This window comes from Salmo salar, chromosome ssa07, assembly GCF_905237065.1.
Source record: "Salmo salar chromosome ssa07, Ssal_v3.1, whole genome shotgun sequence".
Classification (NCBI taxonomy): Eukaryota; Metazoa; Chordata; class Actinopteri; order Salmoniformes; family Salmonidae; genus Salmo; species Salmo salar.
The window spans coordinates 50050589-50075673 of NC_059448.1; the positions used below are offsets into that span (position 1 = coordinate 50050589).

Below are 25085 nucleotides of genomic sequence, written 5' to 3' on the forward strand. Positions count from 1 at the left end.
TCTAGAGCCCTCCTGAACACAGCCCCTATGTAACCTCTAGAGCTGTAGGAAGTCTAGGGCCCTTCTGAACACAGCCCCTATGTAACCTCCATAGAGCTGTAGGAAGTCTAGAGCCCTCCTGAACACAGCCCCTATGTAACCTCCATAGAGCTGTAGGAAGTCTAGGGCCCTCCTGAACACAGCCCCTATGTAACCTCTAGAGCTGTAGTAAGTCTAGGGCCCTCCTGAACACAGCCCCTATGTAACCTCTAGAGCTGTAGTAAGTCTAGAGCCCTCCTGAACACAGCCCCTATGTAACCTCTAGAGCTGTAGGAAGTCTAGGGCCCTCCTGAACACAGCCCCTATGTAACCTCCATAGAGCTGTAGGAAGTCTAGGGCCCAGCCCCTGTCCTTCTGTGGATAGAGTCGCCGTATTGGAGTATGTTAAAGTGTGTGTCTGTGTGCCTGCATTGGGACAACATTCTCCTAACGTTGGGATGAGGTTTTGTTGGCGTTGGTTGGGATGATGTTTTGATTCAAGCCCACTCCTTAGCTTCTGGTGGAGGTTTGTGATGGCTCAGTGCTATTTTTTTTAACCTTTATGTAACTAGGCAAGTCAGTTGAGAACAAATTCTTATTTTCAATGACAGCCTAGGAACAGTGGGTTAACTGCCTTGTTCAGGGGCAGAACGACAGATTTTTACCTTGTCAGCTCAGGGATTCGAACATGCAACCTTTCGGTTACTAGCCCAACACTCTAACCACTAGGCTACCCTGCCGCCCCATGTCTGTCTTTATGGTGATGGATGTGTTTACCTTAACTATACACACACACACATACACACACACACACACACTGTTTCAGTACTCCACAGCCCTGGTCTTCAGTGTTTAGTCACAGCCTGTGAAACGTTTGCCTAACGTTACCTAGTGATTGTGCTAGTTAGAGCATCGGAGCTTCCAATGAGTGTGCACTTGGGTGTAAGTGTGTGCATTATTTCAATGCTTGTCCTTAGTGTAGTATTGTTGCTAAGACAAGCAGTTTTAGTTACTAATGTTTGAACATTGATGCTGAATCCGTTGAGCTGAGCATGTGAATCATGTTCATCTGTGTCCAAGGGTGCATGACTCTAATCGTGCGTGACTCTAATCGTATATGTGTGTGTGTGTGTGTGTGTGTGTGTGTGTGTGTGTGTGTGTGTGTGTGTGTGTGTGTGTGTGTGTGTGTGTGTGTGTGTGTGTGTGTGTGTGTGTGTGTGTGTGTGTGTGTCAGGACTGGTCCATAGATTTGAACCGTACACTGAGTCGGCGAGAGACTAAGAAGAAGCCCTCCGACGGAGTCACCCTGACGGGCATCAGCCAAATGGAAGAGCAGCAGGCAGCCAAGAGCAGCAGCAGGTAACCACACACACACACACACACACACACACTGTCAGGAAGTGGGAAGACATTTCTCAAGGTGCAGTAGATAAACGTGTCAGTGAAAGAATGTAGCTTCCAATACTCTGTTACCACTGCTGCACACGTTCCACACACCACTTCCACATCTAAACATCATAGTTACTGTTCCTCCACAACAAGACTCTCTGCACACGTTCCACACACCACATCTAAACATCATAGTTACTGTTCCCCCACAACAAGACTCTCTGCACACGTTCCACACACCACATCTACACATCATAGTTACTGTTCCCCCACAACAAGACTCTCTGCACACGTTCCACACACCACATCTAAACATCATAGTTACTGTTCCCCCACAACAAGACTCTCTGCACACGTTCCACACACCACTCTAACATCATAGTTACTGTTCCTCCACAACAAGACTCTCTGCACACTTCCACACACCACATCTAAACATCATAGTTACTGTTCCTCCACAACAAGACTCTCTGCACACGTTCCACACACCACATCTAAACATCATAGTTACTATTCCTCCACAACAAGACTCTCTGCACACGTTCCACACACCACATCTAAACATCATAGTTACTGTTCCTCCACAACAAGACTCTCTGCACACGTTCCACACACCACATCTAAACATCATAGTTAATGTTCCTCCACAACAAGACTCTCTGCACACGTTCCACACACCACATCTAAACATCATAGTTACTGTTCCTCCACAACAAGACTCTCTGCACACGTTCCACACACCACTTCCACATCTAAACATCATAGTTACTGTTCCTCCACAACAAGACTCTCTGCACACGTTCCACACACCACATCTAAACATCATAGTTACTGTTCCTCCACAACAAGACTCTCTGCCGCTGATCGGGAACGCTGGTAAAGCATTCCACAGAAAAGCCTTTGGAATGACGTCTTCCACCACTGAGTTGTTGCCATGGTCACAGTAAACATTCCTGTAACAAGCCCTGAGAAAACAGAAGTGCCCCACTGACTTTAAAGGTTGCACACTGGTGAATTTACTCTAAACATGACACGTGTGTGTAGGGTGGGTACTGTGTGTAGGGTGGGTACTGGGGGACTGTGTGTGTAGGGTGGGTACTGGGGGACTGTGTGTGTAGGGTGGGTACTGGGGGAGTGTGTTAGTGGGTGCTGGAGGAGTGAGGGGAGTTAATGAGAGGAATGTGAGGCTCGCAAAGCATTTGACCCTTTGGTATCCATCAGATGTGCATATTGCCAAACATGGGTCTGCCTCGCCCTACCAGCATAAGAGACACGTACTCTGTCACTTCTACGGTACAGTAGGCTATATCTGTGTCTACAGGGGTGAAGGTGAGTGTGTGTTGATCAAGATTAGTTGTACTTACAGTGGAAATTCATTTTCACAGCTCACGAAAACACAAACAATAGACTGAACAAACAATGGCCATATAAGGAAAAGGGGTTAAGAGTGAAATTCTTGTCTGGACCGAGGTATAAGGGATAGTAGATCTAGCTAGCTATCCTAGCTATCCCCCTTAAAGGCATAGTACATATAGCTAGCTATCCTAGCTATCCCCCTTAAAGGGATAGTACATATATCTGGCTATCCCCCTTAAAGGGATAGTACATCTATCAAGCTATCCCCCTTAAATTGATAGTTTACTACTATATGGCCATTTTATAATTTGCTCACTTTAAAAGTTGTTTATGAGCAACTAACTCGAGTATTTCTCTCTCTCGCTCTCTCCTCTTCTCTCCTCTTCTCTCCTCTTCTCTCCTCTCTCTCTCTGCATGCATGGCCAAAAAGTCGTGGGCAAAAGTTTTGAGAGTGACACAAATATTAATTTTCACAAAGTCTGCTGCCTCAGTTTGTATAATGGCAATTTGCATATAATCCAGAATGTTATGAAGAGTGATCAGATGAATGGCAAAAAGTCCCTCTTTGCCATGCAAATGAACTGAATCCCCCAAAAACATTTCCACTGCATTTCATCCCTGCCACAAAAGGACCAGCTGACGTCATGTCAGTGATTCTCTCATTAACACAAGTGTGAGTGTTGACGAGGACAAGGCTGGAGATCACTCTGTCATGCTGATTGAGTTTGAATAACAGACTGGAAGCTTCAAAAGGAGGGTGGTGCTTGGAATCATTGTTCTTCCTCTGTCAACCATGGTTACCTGCAAGGAAACACGTGCCGTCATCATTGCTTTGCACAAAAAGGGCTTCATAGGCAAGGATATTGCTGCCAGTAAGATTGCACCTAAATCAACCATTTATCGGATCATCAAGAACTTCAAGGAGAGCGGTTCAATTGTTCAATTGTTGTGAAGAAGGCTTCAGGGCGCCAAAGAAAGTCCAGCAAGCGCCAGGACCGTTTCCTAAAGTTGATTCAGCTGCGGGATCGGGGCACCATCAGTACAGAGCTTGCTCAGGAATGGCAGCAGGCAGGTGTGAGTGCATCTGCACGCACAGTGAGGCGAAGACTTTTGGAGGATGGCCTGGTGTCAAGAAGGGCAGCAAAGAAGCCACTTCTCTCCAGCAAAAACATCAGGGACAGACTGATATTCTGCAAAAGGTTCAGGGATTGGACTGCAGAGTACTGGGGTAAAGTCATTTTCTCTGATGAATCCCCTTTCCGATTGTTTGGGTCATCCGGAAAAAAGCTTGTCCGGAGAAGACAAGGTGAGCGCTACCATCAGTCCTGTGTCATGCCAACAGTAAAGCATCCTGAGACCATTCATGTGTGGGGTTGCTTCTCAGCCAAGGGAGTGGGCTCACTCACAATTTTGCCTAAGAACACAGCCATGAATAAAGAATTGTACCAAAACATCCTCCGAGAGCAACTTCTCCCAACCATCCAGGAACAGTTTGATGACGAACAATGCCTTTTCCAGCATGATGTAGCACCTTGCCATAAGGCAAAAGTGATAACTAAGTGGCTTGGGGAACAAAACATTGATATTTTGGGTCCATGGCCAGGAAACTCCCCAGACCTTAATCCAATGGAGAACTTGTGGTCAATCCTCAAGAGGCGGGTGGACAAACAAAAAACCCACAAACTCCAAGCATTGATTATGCAAGAATGGGCTGCCATCAGTCAGGATGTGGTCCAGAAGTTAATTGACAGCATGCCAGGGCGATTGCAGAAGTCTTGAAAAAGAACGGTCAACACTGCAAATATTGACTCTTTGCATCAACTTCATGTAATTGTCAATAAAAGCCTTTGATACTTATAAAATGCTTGTAATTATACTTCGGTATTCCATAGTAACATCTGACAAAAAATATCTAAAGACACTGACGCAGCAAACTTTGTGGAAATTAATATTTGTGTCATTCTCAAACTTTTGGCCACGATGGTATATATCTACAAAGAACACTTGTGCCTATCACCAAAAAGCAGGCTGATATTGGTCTGAGACCTAATATAACATCATTAAGAAAGTGTGAACATCTTCTGTCTTTTTTTTCTGACTTCTGTCAACCAAAGTTTCACTGTTGCCACTGTTCAGTGTTTGTTTGGTGTTTCAACTCCTCTGAGAGAGATGTGGTTATCTCAGAGAGTGTATCGCCGTGACTGTCAATAAAGGTGTCCACAGTGCAGTGACGTTGTGATTGGAAAGATGGCTACTACGAGCCATGGCATTGTAAACATACGATGTACAGACAACACTACAATGGGTTCCTGGTTGAAGTTGTCTCTAAGCACAGGTCTGGGATCAGCTTACCTTCCCCAAATCCTAACCTTAACCATTAGGGGGGAAATACAAAACTGACCGTAGATCAATGTCTAGTGTGATTTCGTCATAATTTGTTCTCACAACAGAATAGTGTGGAATTCCGAATCTACCCCCAGCCTCTAGCCCAAGGTACTTCTCTAGATAATATATATTTTTTGAAGATGGGTGTCACTAATATGGTAATGCTTTGACCTAGCCAATCAGAAAGCAAAATGGAGCTATTGCCATATTGCTTAAACCAATCTGACCCTCTCAGATCTACCTGAAATGTCTAGGGAAATGGGCTATTGTATGGGTCAAATTGGAATTCAGAATGAATTCCTGGTGAAGTGAAGAGTGTGACCGTTTTCTCAACCCCAGAGCGTATCAGCTGGGAAAAACACTGATAAAATGCTAGTAAAAGCATCAGTGAGGTTGTATGAGAGGAATTGGTGAAGGTGTATACATGTTGTGTCTTATTTGTTAACTAAACATGCTTATTTTGTGACTGTGTCCTAGTGTCACGATGGATGGCTAAAACCCATACTTACCCAGCTTTGCCTCGTCAGTTTCCTCAGACTTGTCATGTGTTTTTTCTCACAATGCTCATATGGTCTATTTGATTGGTTATAGTTGGAAGTGTCACTTGTGTACAAGTTGTGTGCCCATTATGTCTTAAACCCTCATATCCAAAGGTTTTCGATCCAGCTTTTGGTATGTCACGAAGCTGTCTGGATTCAAGGTGTGTATGTGTACGAGTATGTGTTTGGGGTGTATGTGTCACAAATGCCTCTCTCCGTGTCTCCGTGTCGTCAGCCTGACTGTGCCCACTAGCACAGAGCCGGTGGGTTCAAACCCCTTCGAGGATGACGACGACGAGGATCTCCAGGGGACCGTGAAGGAACAGCCCGTTGTCGTCAACAACAACAACAACAGTCCGCTCAATGTCAAAAAAGTGGAGGAAGTGAAAACGTTGGTGAAAGAGAGACCCTCTCCCTCCTTTTCTTCCCTCTCTCCCTCTTCTTCTTTTTCTCTCCCTCAGTCTTTGGGTGAATTTAGTATTTTAGTGTCACACAAGTGTTTCTCAGGGCTGCACATGTTTGTTCCAGCCCAGCACTAGCACGCAGGGCTTGCTGATTTAGTTGAGTAGTGGAACCAGGTGAGCTAGTGCTGGGCTAAAACAAAAATATGCACTCATGAGAAACACTTCAATAACACACTATTGAGGCACACCCTTTCTGTCCTCATCTGTATTTTTCCCTTCACTCTTTCCTGTTATTCTTCCTCTCTTTTCCATTACTTCTCTTTTATTCCTCTCCTCATCTATCCTTGTCCCCTTCCTCTCCTCCCTTTGCCCTCTCTCCCTCTCTGTTGTCACCCCTCCTTTTTTTCTCTCTCTCTCTTTCTACCGCTCCCCTCCTCTCCCCTTTCTCCTTCCCTCTCCCTGGCTAGCGGCAGGCTGTGTTATGGTGCATGTGCTCTCAGTGAGCGATCACACCAAACCTACATTAGTCATCACTCCTAACAGTGCCAAGTCCTGCAGAGCATTCTTTCTGCGTGTATGTGTGTATTTTTCCTGTCGGTGTTTACTTTACAGTCAGATCTGTTGCAAGTTGGAACTTAAAAATACAATTTCTGTAGAATTTAGACTTTCAAACAAAAGCCTGTCTACAACTTGGTGAGGAAACCTATATTGGATCCTGTTTTACATTAGTTCTGATATTGACTCAAGGCAGGACAGAGAAACTAGCACTCATAAAGTCAACTGTGTGTGTCAGTCTCTCTGGCGTAAAGCAGGAACAATGAGATGCCATAGGTGTTTGAGTGTACCAACTGCAAGAGTCTGACTGTAACCTGGCTTCAGAGAGCGTGTGTGCGTGAGTATGGTGTGTGTGTTTTTTATGGGGTTTCTGACTGGGGAAGAAGGGTGTTTGTTCATCTGGTTACTGTACATCTACCTCCCTCTAGTGGTGGATCGGGTGAACTCCAATCATGCTTTTGTACTGAAGTCTTGTCACTGTGTCATTGTGTTGCCTTGCCTTACCTCAGCACTCTGTCTGTGTGTCCACTCCAAGTGGTGTCAAAGCAAACTCACAAATCCATTCGCTAACAAAACCTCACAGCATTGGTTTCCTAAAAAGGCATGTTTTTCCCCCCATTGGTTGATTTGAGAGAGGGAGAAACCTATAGTCTTTCAGTCTATGTATCTGGGCGGATTCGGAGATGCATTTGCTGGGCCTTCTACATGTTGTGCTGTACTCTACATTGGTGTCGTTGTTTTTATGCCCCCCTCCCCCGGGCCCTATTAACTATTTTTGTTCCCGCTTCTCTCGCCTGGCATGCTGGATTGTCCAATCGGTGTGTGAGCAGGGCATGATTGACAAGTAACATTTTCAAATTTCCCTCATGTTGATTGTTGCCTCTGTGTCTGTTCAGCGCCAGCAGTGTGGAGAAGTCGCAAGAGTGGTCGGATGAGGAGACTGGGGTGAACCCGTTTTCCGTTGAGGACGCCAACGGCGATGGGAACCCGTTTGAGGTGGAGCCGGCGTCCTCGGGGGTGTCTGTGGCCGTGCGTGCCCTCTACGACTACGAAGGACAGGAGCAGGATGAACTCAGCTTCAAAGCAGGTGTGTGTGTGTGTGTGTGTGTGTGTGTGTGTGTGTGTGTGTGTGTGTGTGTGTGTGAAAGACTATGCGAGTGAAGAGACCCCTGCCCTGTCCCCCTATTCTCTAGTCTGCTGTCCTGTATGACCACTGCTAAGTGAAAGGACTGGATGTCTCCACCAGTCTTCCTTTACTTGCCATGTCCTGTCAGATCAGTTATATATGACAATTAAAACACAGAGAAAAGTGAGTGAGGCTGAGTTGAGTCACAAATCCTTCTTGAAGCTGCTCAACAGAAAGACATGCTCATCTACCACCATCTTTCCACATAATCATCTGTCCATTCCTCCCTGTTTTCCTTTTTGTCCTGAAGGCGAGGAGTTCACCAAGATAGGAAACGAGGACGACCAGGGCTGGTGCAGAGGGCGCCTGAAAGACGGCGTGGTGGGCCTCTACCCCGCCAACTACGTAGAAGACATCCAGTAATGACAGAGCGAGGGACGAGGAGGAAAATGAGAGAGAGGCTGGGGTGAAGAGGAGAAAGAAAGTGGAGGAGATCGGGCAGGAGGGTGGGCAGGGCAGGCCTCGCATTCTCCCCTCTCACCCTCTCCCCCTACGTGGTAGAGGCTGGCCGCTGAGTGAGTGAGTGAGTGAGTGAGTGAGTGAGTGAGTGAGTGAGTGAGTGAGTGAGTGAGTGAGTGAGTGAGTGAGTGAGTGAGTGAGTGAGTGAGTGAGTGAGTGAGTGAGTGAGTGAGTGAAAGGAAGGTGTTTGCCCATCGAAGAGGATGATGTTGTAGCTCTCTCTGTTGTATCTTCCTGGATCCCATGTCGTTAAGCACAAATCTTCCTACAACTACGGCCTGCTCTCATTGTCAGCCTTTATGATGGGACACCCAGTACAGAGTCTAAAGCCAGCTACAAAAGCAAATGTTACTTAAAGCCATTACTGTTACAGAAAACATATATAAAAAGCTATTTGAAACATGAAACCTTCCAATTGTAGCTTGAAGTTATGAAGACGTTGAAAGAATAAACGGATTTAAAAGGAGTGAACAGACATGGGAGAGGATTTGCATGTTTCTCATTCACGAGGTCTAGCACATTTTAGATTTGATTTGAAACTGATTGGAGACCTAAAAGTAATCTCAGTTGAATCTTTTAATTCATTTTTGTCAAAGGCAATTGGTGATACATATTTTTAGTTATATAGATCTGATTCTATTGCAACACCAATTTGGAGTCCAGGATCCGATTTGAAAGTCTTATGTCGAAATAAGGGGAATTCATAATTGCATGTTATTTCTTGCGCTGTTTTGAGTGTCCTTCACCCCATCCTTTTGACAGTAATCAAGGTTTTATTTTTTTCCACATGAAAGCCATTTGTCTGAAATATCAGAACCTACAACCCTGTTTTCTTATTTGACTTTTCAGATCTTTTGACAAAAGGGCTTGGAATTCATGGCAGTGCCGGTTCAGAACAATTGTCTTTCTTATCTGATGCCTATAGTTCAGATTTGTCAAGTCTTGTTATGCCTTTTTTTGTATTTTAAATCTGATTATGTTTTGCTCAGCGAATAGTTGATGAATGAGAGAAACCAATATGATGAATTATATCCAGTTCTTCCACCGTCACCAACCAGCCTGGTCTCAGAGCAGTTCATATTATTCTGTAAATGCTCTGATACCATGTTGCGCCAACCCACATTTTAACAATAAGTGACGCACTCAGAAGTTTTCCTGTAACCTTTACCCCTCAACTTTAATTGATTGTATATTCTTTAATTGTTTCATTGTATCGGCTCACCTATTGATTGTACACGTTTGCTGGTCATTTTAGTATCGGGGACATTCACCAGGGCACATAGGGCTCTGGCCAAACAAAGTACACTATATAGGGCATAGGGTGCCATTTGTGACAGCCTCTATTCACACAATTGACTTCACATTCTGTTGGTAGATTTTTACATCGTGTGGATGTTGTTTTTTCTTTCCACACTGAATGTTGGGCAATAAGGTGTCTCACTTGAAGCTATGAGCTTTAGCTGTATCTTGCACTGGATGTCCAATTCAAAGCTTTGGGAGAATCGACTTTTTTTATTCCAGCGAAACAACGTTGCAGTTCAGCAATAAAAAAACACCGCTTTTACTATTTTTCACAAACTAGAGGGTCCGATTTAATAAAAGTATGTTTGCATGTAAATAGCGTGGAACCTATGAACAAATTAAGCAGTTATAGATTAGGGAGTTGTGATTTAAATTTCTATTCAGAAATCAGACTGTTAATTTATGAGATGCCTTAAGTGCTTTTGTTCTCTGTCAGATGAAATGCTGTGATTCAGAAACAAATCTGTTTGTACAATAATTGAATGTTTTATGGCGAGTGTCTCGCGAATTTGCTGTCTTGTTGCGTTTGTAAATATAATGTAATATCTCCAGGGGGGCCAGAGCCTAGTTATGATTAGTAATTGACAAATAACTGAGATTATATTTCTCATTTTCTTTTAAAAGTGAATGATTGACAAACACACCCTTAATGCCACCACATGTGCATTACCAGTATTGGCAAACTATATCTGTTATTTAGGACCAATTCCCATCTCGAGTATAGGTTTCTCCTATTGGGAGTTGACGTTATGGCTCTTACATTGTTGTGAGTGCATTATTTAGCAAACACTGTGTTTACGCATGATGCTCCTGGAAATATCCCCTACATTGTATGCCTACAACCGCATATCGAGAGGAAGATCGATTTGGTTTGATATTCGTTTTCTGTCAGTGTGAGAGGTTATGCTGTGCGTTTCAGGTCATGAGATGTATAGCATTGGTTTCAGGTCATGACATCAACACCGCAGCAGCTTTACTTGCACAACTCAGTTTGACAGTGTTGTCCCACAGCATACATTATAAATTAATTGAACGAAAAGAGAAGTTTCACTGTTGTCATTTGTTTTTTATCTTCAATTAAACATACAGTATCAAGGATAATAGAAAGAAATTTAACTTTATTACCCAGACCTCATGACCTCATGTTACAATAATGCCCACGTGTTACTGCTGACCAATCAGAACACAGGCAAAACATGTTATCGTTCTGACGTGTGCCGTTACCCATGACGAGCACGGAAATACTTTTGATTTACAGGGAAACAAATTTGCTCAACGCTGCGCTTTACCTATCAGGTGAAATTAACAACAGGTGGAAAGATGTCAGAGCCCAGCAAGCAAGATATTGCTGCCATTTTCAAACGACTACGATCCCTTTCTACGAATAAGGTGAGAGTTGCTAAGCTTTGGCCTTTAACGAGGAAGTAGCTAATGTTAGCTACCTTCAGATGGGGGAAAAATGACACGTCGCACTGTTTTGCTGGGCATTGGTAGATGCGTCGTAACAAACGCACATGGAAAAGCTTTGAACCACGTATGCTCATTGCACATCCTGACAAAATATGTTTTTGCAGTGTTGAAGAAAGAATTAGCCTGCGCAGTTTAAATGGAACGAAAAGACATCCTGGACAGTCACGTTCGAGCCAGCTGTCATGTGGCATGATGACAGTTGGATTAAAGATGGTACTTTTAAGAAACTGGTTGGACAGTCCACTTCGTTACCGTGTGTTTATTGTAAATGTATAGATGTCTGGTAAATGTTGACTCATGGACACCACAAAGATGAGACGTCACACAGACATAAACAATACCTCTTGCTCATAAACTGTCGATTCCAGCTGTTTCCGTCTGCTGTTTAGGCCTGGCTACGTTGAACGCGACAATGTTGCAACCGCAAGGATCGAAAAGCTGTTTTGGAAACATTGTTTCCACTATATTGCAACATTTGTAACTAGCTAGTTTAGAAATACTTTTGGTAAATGTCGGCGTTCTCAATGTGTGGACAAGTAGAGGCAATAAAATAAAAGTTTATACTAGAAAATAATAGGAATATAAAAAAAGAATATACAGTGTCAATATTTTGTACTTCAGACCTCCACGCTACTGGGTTGCTTCATTATTTGTTAGTGTTATCTTTTTGGCATGCGCTCATATTAACTTGCTTATCAATGTCCCCATAGACTTATCACTGCATAAAGGGACAGCGAACACCTTGTCTGTATTCAAGTCGCATGTTTTCCAAAGATGGTGAACTTCTTTACTATTACAGGCGTGCTTTGACTGTTCGGCTAAGAATCCTAGTTGGGCCAGTATCACCTATGGAGTGTTTCTCTGTATAGACTGCTCAGGAACACACAGGTCATTAGGAGTGCACCTGTCATTCATCAGGTAAGGAACAATGAATGAAAAAACTAATTTGTTGCCCATCCTGTTCTTTCAGATATACACTAGTGGGTAGGGGCAAGGGATTGTTTCTGGATAGGACCATTGGCTTCACACAGTTTGACACATTATGGCCCAATGGAGTGTTCAGAATTAGAACTGTGTATTGTTTGTTTCAGGTCTACTGAGCTAGACTCTAACTGGTCCTGGTACCAGCTGCGATGCATGCAGGTGGGCGGCAATGCCAGCGCGGTGAGTAAAGCCATCCACGGTGGGCACTGACTGGTGGGCAGCCACGTCCCAACCTGCTGTGTTGTTGTTAAGCACTGAGAGGGTGGTACTAGCAGTTATGTTTCTGACTGCATGAGTGGGCATTATTTCTAGAATGTATAGGGTACTCGTATGTTGTCATGATGTCACAATAGGACCCTGTATAATACCTGTATGATGTATGCAATATTATAAAGCAATATTCTGATAACTATTAACAATACCTTTTGTATTACAGAGTCAATGTGTAATTCAAACCATTGTTTTCCCCCTTGTTTCTCAGAATGCCTTCTTTGCCCAGCAAGGCTGCACGTCCAATGCTGCCAACACCAAGTACAACAGCCGAGCCGCTGTGCTCTACCGCGAGAAGATCAAGACCTCGGCCACGCAGGCCACAAGGCGCTTCGGCACTGAGGTGCCACACACATCCATCCAGACATTCCACTGGGCAAAAATGGATTTAGTCAACATTGGTTACTTGTTATACTGTCTTTAACAACACAATCATGTCGCATCAACATTGCTGATTTAAATGATTGTATACTTAGGCCCTATAGATGCCAATGAATCCTCTGTTTTGTTTCCCTGCAGTTGTGGCTGGACAGCCAGGCCCCACTCTCTCCAACATCTCCCGTCAATAAGGAGGAGGATTTCTTCAGTATGCACGCGCAGGTGTGTGTGTGTGACTGTTAGTACTTATTTGTTTGAAATTGTAGAAGATTATGGATGTGTGCATGTTGTTTACATGGTCTTGTCCTTACCTTGCGTATTTTGTCAGGCATCCCCTGATGATCGTAGCTCCGCCCAGCTTAATATAACAAGCTCCGCCCAGATGAATCTAAGCCCCACCCCAGTAGAGGAACACTCTACAAAAGAAACCGAGAGAGACAAAAACGGTACACCTCTACTTCAATATTTACACTTCAGAAACACACATACGCTTGCATCTGTTTGTCCATGTCGTCTATGCCCTCAACTCTTTCTGTCTTCAGGTAATACAGAGGGTCCCAGTGTTGACGTGCTAAGTATGTCTCCTAAAGAAGCCTTGGGTAAGAGGACCAAGAGATTATGCCCTAGAGACTAAAGATACTCGACTAGAACCTTAAGCATTAGGAGTACATGAAATATCTGAGCCTGGAACAGTAGCTCTTAGCAGTTTCTATCACCTGTATTCTAATGCCCACTGTTCCTTCTCCCTTAGAGTCCTCTCTTCTCAAGAAGAAACCAGCTGGGGCCAAGAAAACAGTATGTACTCTATGGTAGTGGATTTAAGGAGGTAATGTTCCTCCCCTGTACCTATGTGTGTTGTGCTTATGAATCAGAGTGAATTTGGTGATGGTTGTGTGTGGGTGGGGGATTTAGTGTGAATGGACTGTGTACATCGCTCATGGATCTTGTAGATTAGTAGACACGTGTTCATGTCTGTGTTTTGTCTCAGTTGGGCGCTAAGAAAGGTGGTCTTGGGGGTAAGAAGGTGAGCAAACAGAGTTTCTGTGACCTGGAGAAGAAAGCACAGGCGGTAGACAAACTCAATGAGGGAGATACAGCACCCACCACCAAGAACAGCCCCCAACCAGCAGAGGAATCCATGTGAGTCTCTCTCCAATTTAAATGGGCTTTATTGGCCTCTCGCTCTCTCATCCACATTATCTATTATTCTCTGATCTTCACTCTGCTTATCCATTTTTCTCTCTCTTCCTCCCTCTAGTGGTGCCTCCATGCGACTGGCCTATAAGGATCTGGAGGCGCAGCAGAGGAGTAATACAGAGAAGATGAAGGGGATGGGGGAGAAGAAGAAGGAGCAGGCTGAGAGACTGGGCATGGGCTTTGGCAGCAGAAGGTGGGGGGGATTGAATTGATGGTGGTGGTGGTGGTGATAAAAATAATTGTTTATTTCTTAACACACTTTTTACAGATGTCCTATGTAGAATAGTTTAAAGGGGTGCTTTACATTGCAGGGGATAAGTCACTCATCTTCTAAAACAGGGATTTGCTAACTTTTTGCCCGTGCGATCCCATTTTGATATTAAAACATTTTGGCGACCCCACCATGTAAAAAATGTATGTAATCGACGGCCAATGTTGACTTTTTTTTAATTTGGGTTATGGCAGTATTAGAAATCTGTCAGACTGACACCATTTCAAAATACTGTCTGACGACTATGGTTTGAAGTGACTGAAATGCATCAGAAAGGTATTGGGAAGTTCAGAAGCTCGTCAGGCAATAATGTTGTATGGTCTTCTTTGTAGAAAATAACAATTGATTGTTCTTTTTCTCCCAGTCTGATTTAGTGTCTGGTCTTGTCCACTCGGTTCTAACGGCTAGTAAAGGGAAACAGTATGTGTTCCTGAGAGTTATCTTTCAGTGATGGGGTCATAATATTTTGTAGTTTAAACGGTACTGATGTAACCCTGGTTCTACGAACCAAGTTAAAATTTTCTCTTGCGACACGATTTTAAGTCAGGTGACCCCCCCCCCACACACACACACACACACACACACACACACACACACACACACATTGGTCATGACCCCTAGTTTGGGAGACCCTGATCTAAAATAATTATATTATCGTTGGGACTGAAACATGTAACCATTGGAGATATTGTGGTAACAAATACTTTGATTATTTGACTCCATTGTCTCTCCCCCCTCTCTATCTCCCTCTAGTGGAGTGTCTCACTCTGTGCTGTCAGACATGCACACTATCCAGCAGGAGAGCCCAGTGGGGTCCAAGCAGCCCACTAAGAGCCGGAGGTACACAGAGAAGGAGGAAGAGGAGACTGACGAAGGCTCCTTTACATCCAGGTCACCACACTCCAGAAACGTTCCAATACTTTAGCAATGGATCATTCCTTCTGTCATTCCTTCTTGGAAGTAATCACTGACATGGCAGGACTGGTCTCAGATCTCTTTGTGTTGTCTTGTAATGGGAGTTGGAAAGACATCACAAAAAGATCTGGGAACGAAATCCATTAAATTGAGTTCTCTTTTCCATATGAAACCCATCAGGATGTCGATGACAAAGTTTGATGACCCGACAGAATCCTCTGACAAGTTCTTCTCCAATTGGAGCGAGACGGGGGAGTCTGGCTGGAGGAAAGAGAGCAGGAAGCCAGAGCCAGACTTCTACCTGAACACCAAGAGTTCCTCACAGGATGACAGGTACTATATGACTGTTTGATTTCCAGGGATGAACATAGAGATGCATGCGAAAAAGTAACATTTTATTTTGGCCGTATAAGTCCCCTGAGCCCCTTTTTTTTTTTAAATATATATATTTTTAATTCTATTTTAAGTTTCTCACTGCAGTTGTCACTGAATGCACCCTCCCCCTCTCTCTCTCACACACAGGACCGCAGCCCGGCGGAAAGCAGACCCAGTCCCTGTCTCAGACTCAGGCGACGCCCGCAAGAAGTTTGGGGACGTCAAGGCCATCTCCTCTGACATGTACTTTGGCAAGCAGGATGACTCTGAGGTAGGCACACTGTCACGGGACACACACATACAGTACCAATCAAAAGTTTGGACACATCTACTCATTCCAGGGTTTTCTTTATTTTTAAAATTTTCTACATTGTAGAATAATAGTGAAGAGATCAACACTATGAAATAACACATATGTAATCATGTAGTAATCAAAAAGTGTTAAAAAAAATCTAGATAATTTGTATTTGAGGTTCTTCAAGGTAGTCACTCTTTGCCTTGATAACAGCTTTGCACATGCTTGGCATTCTCTCAACCAGCTTCATGAGGTAGTTACCTGGAATGCGTTTAGATTAACAGGTGTGCCTTGTTAAAATGTAATTTGTGGAATTTCTTTCCTTAATGCGTTTGAGCCAATCAGTTGTGTTGTGACAAGGTAGGGGTGGTATACAGAAGATGGCCCTATTTGGTAAAAGACCAAGTACATATTATGACAAGAACAGCTCAAATAAGCAAAGAGAAACGACAGTCCATTACCTTAAGACATGAAGGCCAGTCAATGTGGAACATTTTAAAGAACTTTGAACGTTTCTTCAAGTGCAGTCGCAAAAACCATCAAGCGTTATGAAACTGGCTCTCATGAGGACCGCCATAGGAAAGGAATACCCAGTTACCTCTGCTGCAGAGGACAGGTTTATAAGAGTTAACAGCCTCCGATTGTAGCCCAAATAAATGGTTCAGAGTTCAAGTAACACACATCTCAAAGTCAACTTTTCAGAGGAGACTGCGTGAATCAGGCCTTCATGGTTGGAATTGCTGCAAAGAAACCACTACTAAAGGACACCAATAAGAGGAGACTTGCTTGGGCCAAGAAACACGAGCAATGGACATTAGACCAGTGGACATCTGTCCTTTTGGTCTGATGAGTCCCAAATTTGAGATTTTTGGTTCCAACCGCCGTGTCTTTGTGAGACGCAAAGTAGGTCAACGAATGATCTCCGCGTGTGTGGTTCCCACCGTGAAGCATGGAGGAGGAGGTGTCATGGTGTGGGGGTGCTTTGCTGGTGACACGGTCTGTGATTTTATTTAGAATTCAAGGTACACTTAACCAGCATGGCTACCACAGCATTCAGCAGCGATACGCCATCCCATCTGGTTTGGGCTTAGTGGGACTATCATTTGGTTTTCAACAGGACAATGACCCAACACACCTCCAGGCTGTGCAAGGGCTATTTGACCAAGAAGGAGACTGATGGAGTGCTGCATCAGATGACCTGGCCTCCACAATCACCCAACCTCAACCAAATTGAGATGGTTTGGGATGAGTTGGACCGCAGAGTGAAGGAAAAGCAGCCAACAAGTGCTCGGCATATGTGGGAACTCCTTCCGGACTGTTGGAAAAGCATTCCAGGTGAAGCTGGTTGAGAGAATGCCCATCGTGTGTAAAGCTGTCATCAAGGCAAAGGGTGGCTACTTTGAAGAATCTAAAATCTAAATTATCTTTTGATTTGTATAACACATTTTTTTTGGTTACTACATGATTCCATATGTGTGATTTCATAGTTTCGGTGTCTTCACTATTATTCTACAATTGAAACCATTGAATGACTAGGTTTTCTAAATCTTTTGACCGGTAGTGAATATACAAAAAATTGATTTGATTTCCTTTTATTTGAGTCTATATGTTGTTCCTACCTTTTTGATTTAATTGAATGCCAGTATCAAATGTCTCCCAGTGTTGACTGTTCTGGTTAAATTTTTCCACTATGCTGTGACATCCTACAAGCCTCTCAGGCTGGTGTTTTCAGTTAATTTGGTGCTGTGGAATTCATGTCTTTGTCAGAGAAGGCTGTAGGGCCAGAACAGAAGCAGAGAACATGTCTGTCTCCCTGTTGCAACATTGCTTTTTGATTGATTATTATCTACAACTGCTGTCCTCCTTTTTATCTACCTAAAAATCCCTGTTACAGTAATACCCCTACAGTCAGGGGGTGTGTAGTATGTTCATTGTTTAGTATCAAGTATGTCATCTGAAGTATAAAGTATTAATGTGGTTGTTTCCATGCAGTATGAGGCGAAGACTCGCCTGGAGAGGTTCTCTGGAAGCAACTCCATCAGCTCAGCTGACCTGTTTGATGACCCAAAGAAACAGGCAGGTAGGGAAGCCAAGTGTGTACTTAACCATTCATACAGTGCATTCGGGAAAGTATTCAGACCCCTTGTCTTTTACCATTTTTTTTTTTTTACGTTATAGCTTTATTCTAAAATGGATTCAATAGTTTTTTTTCCCCCTCATCAATCTACGCCCAATACCCCATAATGACAAGGCAAAAACAGGTTTTTAGACATTTTTGTTAATTGTATTATCTAAAAATGGAAATATCACATTTACATAAGTATTCAGACCCTTTATTCAGTACTTTGTTGAAGCACCTTTGGCAGCAATTACAGCCTCAAGTCTTCTTGGGTATGACACTACAAGCTTGGCACACCTGTATTTGGGGAGTTTCTCTCATTCTTCTCTGCAGATCCTCTCAAGCTCTGTCAGGTTGGACGAGGAGCGTCGCTGCACAGCTATTTTCAAGTCTCTCCAGAGATGTTAGATTGGGTTCAAGTCCGGGCTCTGGATGGGCCAGTCAAGGACGTTCAGAGACTTGTCCCAAAGCCACTCCTGTGTTGTCTTGGCTTTGTGCTTAGGGTTGTTGTCCTGTTGGAAGGTGAACCTTCACCCCCAGTCTGAGGTCCTGAGCACTCTGGAGCAGGTTTTCATCAAGGATCTCTCTACTTTGCGCCGTTCATCTTTGCCTCATCCTGACTAGTCTCCCAGTCCCTGCCGCTGAAAACATCCCCACAGCATGATGCTGCCACCACCATGCTTCACCGTAGGGATGGTGCAAGGTTTCCTCCAGACGTGACAATTGGCATTCAGGCCAAAGAGTTCAGTCTTGTTTTCATCAGACCATAGAATCTTTTTTCTCATAGTCTGAGAGTCCTTTAGGTGACTTTTGTCAAACTCCAAGCGGGCTGTCATGTACCTTTTTTAATGAGGAGTGGCTTCTGTCTGGCCACTCTACCATAAAGGCCTGATTGGTGTAGTGCTACAGAGATGGTTGTCCTTCTGGAAGGTTCTCCCATCTCCACAGAGGAACTCTGTATCTCTGTTAGAGTGAACATCGGAAGAGTCTTGGTGTTTCTAAAATTCTTCCATTTTTAAGAATGATGGAGGCCACTGTGTTTTTAGGGACCTTCAATGCTGCAGAAATGCTTGGGTACCCTTTCCCAGATCTGTGCCTCAACACAATCCTGTCTTGGAGCTTTATGGACAATTCCTTTGACCTCATGACTTGGTTTTTGCTCTGACATGCACTGTCAACTGTAGGACCTTACCTGTGTGTGTGTGTGTAAGGTCCCACAGTTGACAGTGCATGTCAGAGCAAAAACCAAGTCCTCAACTGGCAGCTTCATAAGGTAGTACCCGCAAAACACCAGTCTCAACATCAACGGTGAAGAGGCGACTCCGGGATGTTGGCCTTCTAGGCAGAGTTCCTCTCTCCTCCAGTGTCTGTGTTCTTTTGCCCATCTTAATCTTATATTTTTATTGGCCAGTCTGAGATGGCATTTTCTTTGCAACTCTGCCTAGAAGGCCAGCATCCCGGAGTCGCCTCTTCACTGTTGACATTGAGACGGGTTTTTTTCGGGTACTATTTAATGAAGCTGCCAGTTGATGACTTGTGAGGCATCTGTTTCTCAAACTAGACACTCTAATGTACTTGGCCTCTTGCTCAGTTGTGTACTTGGACCTCCCACTCTTTCTATTCTAGTTAGACAGTTTGTGCTCTTCTGTGAAGGGAGAAGTACACAGCGTTGTATGAGATCTTCCGTTTCTTGGCAATTTCTCGCATGGAATAGCCTTCATTTCTCAGAACCAGAATAGACTGACGAGTTTCAGAAGAAAGTCCTTTGTTTCTGACCATTTTGAGCCTGTAATCGAACCCACAAATGCTGATGCTCCAGATACTCAACTAGTCTAAAGAAGGCCAGTTTTATTGCTTCTTTAATCAGGACAACCATTTTCAGCTATGCTGCCATAATTGCAAAAGGCTTTTCTAATGATCAATTAGCCTTTTTAAAATGCTAAACTTGGATTAGCTAACACAGCGTGCCATTGGAACACAGGCGTGATGGTGTCTGATAATGGGCCTCTGCGGCTATGTAGATATTTCATAAAGAAATCAGCCATTTCCAGCTACAATAGTCATTTACAACATTAACAATGTCTACACTGTATTTCTGATCAATTTTATATTTTAATGGACAAAAAAATGTGCTTTTCTTTCAAAAACAAGGGAATTTCTAAGTGACCCCAAACTTTTGAACGGTAGTGTGTATGTATGTCTTCGGGTGTGCTGTTGAACAATACACAATCTTAGCTAATTCCACGAAGAAATCCTAAAATGGCCCTGACAATATTATTGGCACCTTCTAGAAGTAGTTAGAAATAATTAGATTTCAAGCAGGTGATTCTCATTTACTTTGGAATTGAACTCACCTGTGGTGAGTTGAAGATGCTTGCAGTATAAAAAGCATGTATTCAACCAGTTTGAATAGAGAAAATAACTCGTTCTCCTGTTTTGTGTCCCTGTGTGTACCGCAATGAGTGTGGACAAAAATAACCAGGGAGTTATGAGGTCAGACACAAGATAGCCAAGCATGGACAATCTCAAGGCTACAAGTCCATCTCCAGAGACCTTGATGTTCCTGTTTCCACCGTATGTAATGTTATCAAGAAGTAAGGCCCATGCCACTGTAGCCAATCTCACTGGACGTAGCCGCAAGATAACTTTATGGAAGATTGCAGCGAAGGATTGTTCAAATGGTGGAGATGAACCTCTGTCAACTGCCACACAGATTCAAGCTGACCTTCAGACACAAGGTACGACAGTTTCAACTCGCACCATCCTTCTCTAACTCAATGAAAGGGGGTTATATGGTAGGAGACCCAGGAGGACCCCACTGCTGATAGAAAGACCTGAACATGCCAAAATCCTTCTGGGAGAATGTCCTGTGGACAGATGATACCAAATTAGAGCTTTTTGGTGAAGCACACCATCTCTGTTTACAGAAAACAAAATAAGCTTTCAAAGGAAAGAAGACCTTCCCATTTTAATACATTTGCAAACATTTCTTACAAACCTGTAGACTGATTTTAAAATAAATAAATAAAAAAAAATACATTTTAGAATAAGGCTGTAACGTTACAAAATGTGGAAAAAGTCAAGGTGTCTGAATACTTCGAGTGCACTGTATATCACACTTTGAAGTATACAATTTAACCATTTCATATCACTAAATCAAGTGAACACCAGGGCCCATATTCACAAAGCCTCTGAGTAGGATCAGTTTTGCCTTTCAGATCATATTGAATTAGATGGGGGATCTGATCCTAGATCAGCACTCCTAGTCTGAGAGGCTTTATTAATGTGTACACCTCCACAATTTAAACATCAGAAGAATGATCATTATAAAGCAACTTCCACCACCACTGATGTTACTGTCTCTCTCTCCTGTCCCCATGCAGCCAGCTCATATCGTCTGACCAACATGCTGCCCAGTGCACCAGACATGTCCCAGCTGAAGCTGGGGGTCCGCTCTGCGGCCGGGAGGCTGTCCGTCATGGCCAGCGGAGTAGTCACGTCCCTTCAGGTTTGTGGTTCAGATGGCCCTGTTGGTTGGTGCTAGCAGCAGATTGACTCCCACATGGGCCACATACTGAAGTGAATGTGTCATGGTGACTGTACGCCGTAAGGAAATTTCAACACAATAAGAACTTGCCCTTTTTTATATCATTATTCCAATTGGAAATCCAGTTTCTTGATTTAATTACTATGTAAGTGCACAGTAACAACGATATCAGTGACTATTTTGTCAAAGGCATGCTAGATACAACATACTAGTTACCAAAGTACATTGTGTATAAGGGCAACTTTATTTAAAGGTTACCTAATTATGCAGCGTCAACACTCAGACAACTGGTACGGTGTAAGCAGTAGGTTCTTACGTGTTGTGTATCTTCTTTGTTTCAGGACCACTACAGTGCGTGAGTCCAGTGTGTGTACCTGTGTTATGACACACACACACACACAACCTGTTGGGTCCCCTGAGTATTGGAGTCGGTAAACATCCTTACGCGCGATGGACAAGTTCAGCCGTGCAGGAGAGGGAGAGAGATGGGCGGAGAGACTGAATTAGCGACATTGTGTAGGCCAGAACATAGGCTGTAGCTATGTGTGTGTATATAGCAGCTATTTGAATAAAGGACGTATTATCTACATTGGAGTTATGTCGAAACAACATCCTCTATGAGGTAGATGTATGAAGAACACTTATTTCCGCAGCTTATTATTTAATCTGTCCAGGCCTTTGATTTTGATGTTTATAGCAGTGGTATTCAAAATAGATTTTTGTTGTCATCCATTATGGTTCTAATTGAGGGTGACTTAGGTTTTGGGTTCCTTTTCCCCTGTGCAATTGTTATTGAATCATGTCATCTTGGACACCTTGGTTTTTATGTAACTATTTGCAATGAAGACATCATCTGGTAGCGTGATAACATGTATTTTTCTACATGCAGTATGTAAATAATTGAGTTAATCTGATGGCCATTGTTTTAATTACCTGCCAAATGCAGGGAGATGTTGCTATGTAGGATACATGTCTTAAATTTTAGGGTGCCTTCAAACCAAAATGCCTGCGACACGTTGTGCGCGTGCCGGTTCACTGAATGTGTGTTTGGAGGTATGGAGAAGTGGAGAACATTTGATGTTTGGAGGTATGGTGAAGTGGAGAACATTTGATGTTTGGAGGTATGGTGAAGTGGAGAACATTTGATGTTTGGAGGTATGGTGAAGTGGAGAACATTTGATGTTTGGAGGTATGGTGAAGTGGAGAACATTTGATGTTTGGAGGTATGGTGAACATTTGATGTTTGGAGGTATGGTGAAGTGGAGAACATTTGATGTTTGGAGGTATGGTGAAATGGAGAACATTTGAGGTGGGAGAAACATTGTTTTACATTGGTTGACAGACCTCAAGTCAGGAATACGTGCTACAAAATGTACCCATCTGTGGGACAGTGTAAATCTGCCATTTCATTCCCTTCTATCCACCTGTACACTGCTCTCTGAAAAAAAGTGTCTGCTGTGCTTTTGAAGCATTGTTTGCATTGGTTTGAAAGTGCTCTTAGTCTTGGAAGTGTACTTATGTCTGTCACTCACTTATGTCACTTGACTGAAGAACCAAATACTCAGTGATTTCTTTGTGTATAGATACACCGGTAGGATATGGTCCTGTACAGTGTAGCGTGATCTCCATATTACTATTGGCTTTCAGTTCAGATGAATGGAGGGAGTAGTATCTTAATGTTCTGTCGCAGTACTCTCAAAGACTGCGTTTTAGACAGGCAGCACAATTCAGATCTTTTTTTCCTTCTCACTAATAGGTCTTTTGATCGATCATGTGAAAAGATCTGTGTAAAAACAAAACAGAATTGGGCTGCCTGTCTAAATGCAGGCAAATAACCTATTCTATTTTCTGTGATCGCATTACTCTGTGAGAGGAACACAGGACACCCATCCAATTATTTTACCCTTCTGTGGCTATGAAGGAAAAGAGACAAGGAAAGGAACTTGTGCAAAAGAAATGGGACGTGGCCCTCTGATCAAGGACCGATTGGCTGCCCATCCTACGGCCTGACTCATTTCAACAACAGTTGTACTATGTGTTTAGTGAAGGGTAACCTCTAACCCTTTGCTGAGCAGATTCATTGTATATTACCTCTGTGAACTGTGTACCTTGCAGAGAATATTTAGGGTTTTTAGAATATATTTTCACACTGGGTATATGCGGGTTATATTTTGGGAGTTTATGCATAGTGTGGTTTTGTTATTTTGAGGGGATTGGCTAGAAGTCTTTAACTGGATATTGCTAGAGGTATTTCTGGCTACCTAGTATCACCTACCTAACTTCCTGACCATCTTATGCACCATGTTTTGATCCTTACTAATTCAAACTCTTGAGTTGAGATTTAACACTGAAGAGAAATATATTTAAGATGTAACGTTACCCATTTGAATCTGGATTTTGTATAGTGTGTAATTCAGTGACCAACCAGGGCTTTTGTTCAATCTCTTTCTACTGTAATCCAAAGAATTAGGATACATGACCTAAAAATGTAAATTATGGGAAGATCTAGTTACTTTTTGTGTATTTTTATTCGAACCTACAAGTACAAAAAATGTGTTGCTTGAATGTACATCTATAGAACAGCACCTGAAGCTTTGCATCAGATTCCGAATGTCATTGTTTACCAACAAATACATCTATGGACATGAGCTCTTTAGAGATTCATTAAATTTGTGTAATCAAGTGTGTATCATTGTTAGCTGCTGTGTATAAGAAACTTTGCTTTAGAATAAAAAATATACTGCACTTGCATGTCCCCAGTGGCAGACTTACCATTAGGCAACTCAGGCAGTTGCCTGGGGCCTCACATCATCAGGGGCCTTGTAAACTTGTCATTCTGTTTAATAATACATTTCTCTTATCTTGCCTTTCTGCGCATGAGAAACCTCTGATGCGCACAATTTAGCGGTAGTGACAAATTGAGTGTTTTCTGTTTTTATCCTGCGAATTTGGCTCTAGCTTTTGAATAGTTGGGGTTATAAGCTATTATTATAACCCGTGCCTGAAAGCCAAGACTCTCAGGAACGCGTACCTGTTTTCTGTTTCGCTCACAAGTGGTGCCGGACACGTTAGAAGGGATAGTGAAAAATACAATTGAAAACAATGCAGATATTTTATTCTACACACAATTATTTCCTGATTTATCTTCCCTGATGTTTTACCGAACTTTCCAATACCTTTCTGATGATGCATTTCACTCACTTTTGATGCAAGTAATTTGACATTTTCTTAGCCTTATGAATGTATAAACATGGTTGCATTTTTTTTTTCTGTTCTACTATAGGCCCGGCTCTACCAATAAGCGACTGCTTAGGGCCTTGCATCCGTTAGGGAGCCCCCCACCAAAAAAAAAATAGAGTTTAGTAACTAAGTCGGGTCTCAACTTACTGTTATGAGTTAGAATAGAATACACATGGTGCAATTTCAAAATGTGGCAGTGCATCATCAGTTATGTCAATCACTGTGTGGATTTACACAGCCAGCCCAATTCTGATCTTTTTTTACACTACTTTGGTCAAAAGACAATCAGATCATCTGAAAAAGATCTGATGTGAATAGATCTGATGTGATTTGGTCAAAAGACCAATTAGTGGAAAAAGATTGAATTGGGCTGCCTGCCTAAATACAGCCTGAGAGTCACTCAATGTCAGCAAAAAAAAATATGGATTTCT

General features: G+C 43.0%; 2 protein-coding genes across 11 annotated transcripts in view; both read left to right on the top strand.

The window, feature by feature from the left end:
• Positions 1 to 10632, top strand: part of LOC106609561 (protein kinase C and casein kinase substrate in neurons protein 2) — a 39913-nt gene extending 29281 nt beyond the window's left edge. For 3 of the 6 annotated variants that reach the window (XM_045722197.1, XM_045722196.1, XM_045722198.1), the window contains 4 exons: positions 1253 to 1377; positions 5923 to 6078; positions 7543 to 7733; positions 8083 to 10632. In XM_045722197.1, coding sequence (XP_045578153.1) covers positions 1253 to 1377; positions 5923 to 6078; positions 7543 to 7733; positions 8083 to 8195 — 585 coding nt within the window. In that variant the 3' untranslated portion in view covers positions 8196 to 10632. The remainder of the gene's footprint in view (positions 1 to 1252; positions 1378 to 5922; positions 6079 to 7542; positions 7734 to 8082) is intronic. The other 3 variants (XM_045722199.1, XM_045722200.1, XR_006770671.1) reach the window with 2 other exon arrangements.
• A 153-nt stretch (positions 10633 to 10785) lies between these two features.
• On the top strand, positions 10786 to 24159 carry LOC106609560 (ADP-ribosylation factor GTPase-activating protein 3). 5 transcript variants are annotated; one of them, XR_006770670.1, is made up of 17 exons: positions 11023 to 11276; positions 11863 to 11981; positions 12155 to 12227; positions 12529 to 12660; positions 12837 to 12917; positions 13024 to 13141; positions 13238 to 13294; positions 13447 to 13490; positions 13684 to 13835; positions 13954 to 14085; positions 14917 to 15054; positions 15259 to 15411; positions 15601 to 15724; positions 17741 to 17828; positions 21251 to 21375; positions 21756 to 22637; positions 22698 to 24159. XR_006770670.1 is itself a non-coding variant. In XM_014208493.2 (16 exons), the coding sequence occupies exons 1-16, from the start codon at positions 10914 to 10916 to the stop codon at positions 21771 to 21773; spliced, it is 1623 nt and encodes a 540-aa protein (XP_014063968.2). In that variant the 5' UTR covers positions 10786 to 10913; the 3' UTR covers positions 21774 to 24159. The 5 variants fall into 5 exon arrangements, 2 of the variants coding, with proteins under 2 accessions (XP_014063968.2, XP_014063967.2); XR_006770668.1 differs by having other exon boundaries at positions 21756 to 22603; positions 22664 to 24159; XR_006770669.1 differs by having other exon boundaries at positions 21756 to 22501; positions 22664 to 24159.
• The last annotated feature ends 926 nt before the right edge of the window (positions 24160 to 25085 follow it).